General features: G+C 31.1%; 1 protein-coding gene across 1 annotated transcript; it reads right to left on the reverse strand.

The window, feature by feature from the left end:
- Positions 1–461: 461 nt before the first annotated feature.
- LOC145958558 (F-box/kelch-repeat protein At3g06240-like) lies at positions 462–1589 on the reverse strand. The gene has a single exon (XM_083076063.1). It carries the CDS (start codon positions 1587–1589, stop codon positions 462–464), a length of 1128 nt encoding a protein of 375 aa, XP_082932189.1.
- Positions 1590–2514: the final 925 nt, after the last annotated feature.

Genomic DNA, 2514 nt, shown 5'->3' on the forward strand with positions numbered 1-2514 from the left:
CAGTCGTATAAATTTTTTTTCTCAATTATTAAATTTATATAAATAGTTAACATTTTCATCATAAGTATCCTTCAATGCGCATTTCAATATTTATAAATGGTTAATTTTATACCACGTATTAATTACTTATTTGATAATTTTACTTATTCCGTCTTAATTAATTTTTCTGTAAATTGTGTTACATATCTTCATATAACTTATTATTGAAATTGTGTATGTTGCTTTTCATTGTTACCACTTACCATTCATTCTTTAACTATACATTTGTTCAAAAGTGTTGGTTAATTTATGCCATTGAATGACTGCAATTATAAGGTATAACTACAATACAAAACCTTCAACTCATAACAAATGACAACTAATGTTTAATAATATACAAAACAAAGTAATACACCCATTAATTAAAACATTACAACATAACTTAATGCATCCTTAAACATAACCTATGTATTATAAGGAAACTATAACCACATAAGGGTTTCTTCATAAATATACATGTAGTGCGGAACTTCAATAATTTCAAAATTCTTATGCTCAAGAATCCGATCAATGTTATTCTTCCTAATCATCATTCCATTGGTGTTGTTTACGTAAACATCACCAAAATCTGTAGAACACACCGGTAACATGTATCCGGAACCGTAGTGCGACGTGTGCAATGTTACGTACTGACTCCAGTAACCTAGACCACCATTTTCCTTCATTGTCCATATTTTGACAACATAATAGGATGATCTTTCAACATTGTCAAATATTGCACAAAAGCTCATAAGTTCATGTAGTATAACCAATGAACAAACTTCAATACTTTCCAAATCACAATCGCTGGGGAGAACAATCTCTTCAGCTTCACCACTACTACATTGGTATGCTAAAATAACAAACGAGTGACTAATATAAGACAAAACAACCCAATATAAAGCTTCACCAAAATACAAACCCAACCACCCATTTGATACAGTAAAATCAGGATCAACATACCTACACAATATATTCGTATGAATGCTGGACCACTCAGCATTTATGAAACAGTAACGCTCAATGATACCTTTGTCATCATATATGTTATCATATACCTCCATGTAAAAATACTCTTTTACAATAGGAACAAACCCTAAACCATAGAACTTACGAATATATCCGTCTACTATTGGGCTTGAATCAGTCAGTGCCCTCTCGTTAACCCCGAGGAAATTTCCAGTTGTGGGGTTCCAAACATAGGTAGAAATATTACCTTGAAATAACCCTTTCACCAGTAGCAGACCCCTGCATACTCCATATACTTGCAGGTCGTAAATGAGACCTTCTCCAACCATGTCTGTCCTTATACGCCGCTGAATGCCGATATCATCAAAACGTTTCGTGATGTCCATCGAACATACACCCAAATTGTGAAATCGATAAAGCGAATTTATGAAAATGGGTTTCCTGATTACACCGCCAGAAATGTAGTTTGCTTGCAAGAACATAGGATCAGACAAAAGCCTACACCACTGCCGACTAACACATCTAAATTTAGCAACTGACTTGGAGGGTAACCGGACAATGATTTCCAGAACCAAGTCAAAAGGGAAAGATGAAAGGTCCATGCTAGGAATTTTGAATAGATAAGGCTAACAGAAGCAGGGGTTTCGTCTGCCGAGCATCAAATCTGAAACAAAAATGGAAAACACCAACACTGGTTGCTTATATATATATTTAAAATTTTAAAATTTAAAATCTATAACTTAGAAAATAAAAATCAAAATAAGAAACAAACATATTTTAAATATGGACATTTAAAAAATTGATTAAACATAATATGAAAGAAAAATAAATTTAAATTTACTATTGACTAAACTTGATATGAATTCAATTCAAAGGATGTCAATTCAAAGGATGTCCTCCAAATATACTTACATTTATTTATGTCTTTGTAAATTTTAAATCTTTTAAAAGTAATTTTTACTATTACTTTTAAATCGAATAACTTCTCATTGTAACTGTCTCCGTCTTTTCGTTTCTAACTAGTGCCTCTCCGTCTTTTGGTTTGTCCGTCTTTTGGTTTCAATAACCACGAGACGCCGCGCTTCGAATTAACTCATTTTCTTAAATAATATATTGCCAAAACATTTTAATTTAACATTCGTAAATCATTTAATTTGTAAAAAAACCAACTCTTTTTTTCAAAAAAGTTAAATATCAATTAAAATACTTTAATGTAAATATATATACTATATTAGTCCAACTCGTCAAGTTTTTTGATTTTTTTGTATTTATTTTCCGATTACTTACTTCCCACAAACAAGGTAACCATTACTGTAATTTCATTCACCACTCCACACAACCTTTTTACCTGTTTTTTTGTTACTAAGTCAAGTTGTATGACAATTTTTAAGCCTCCATTCATACATGTTATGACAGATCTTTATCCATTGTTACACTAAATGTCAAACAATTGTCTGTGTTTGAATTTATATTTTTTGTTTATCGAATGAGTATTTTTAACTTTTAGACATGCATGCTTTTGTTTTT

This window comes from Cajanus cajan, chromosome 6 (genome assembly GCF_000230855.2).
Source record: "Cajanus cajan strain Asha chromosome 6, NIPB_CcT2T_4, whole genome shotgun sequence".
Lineage (NCBI taxonomy): Eukaryota > Viridiplantae > Streptophyta > Magnoliopsida > Fabales > Fabaceae > Cajanus > Cajanus cajan.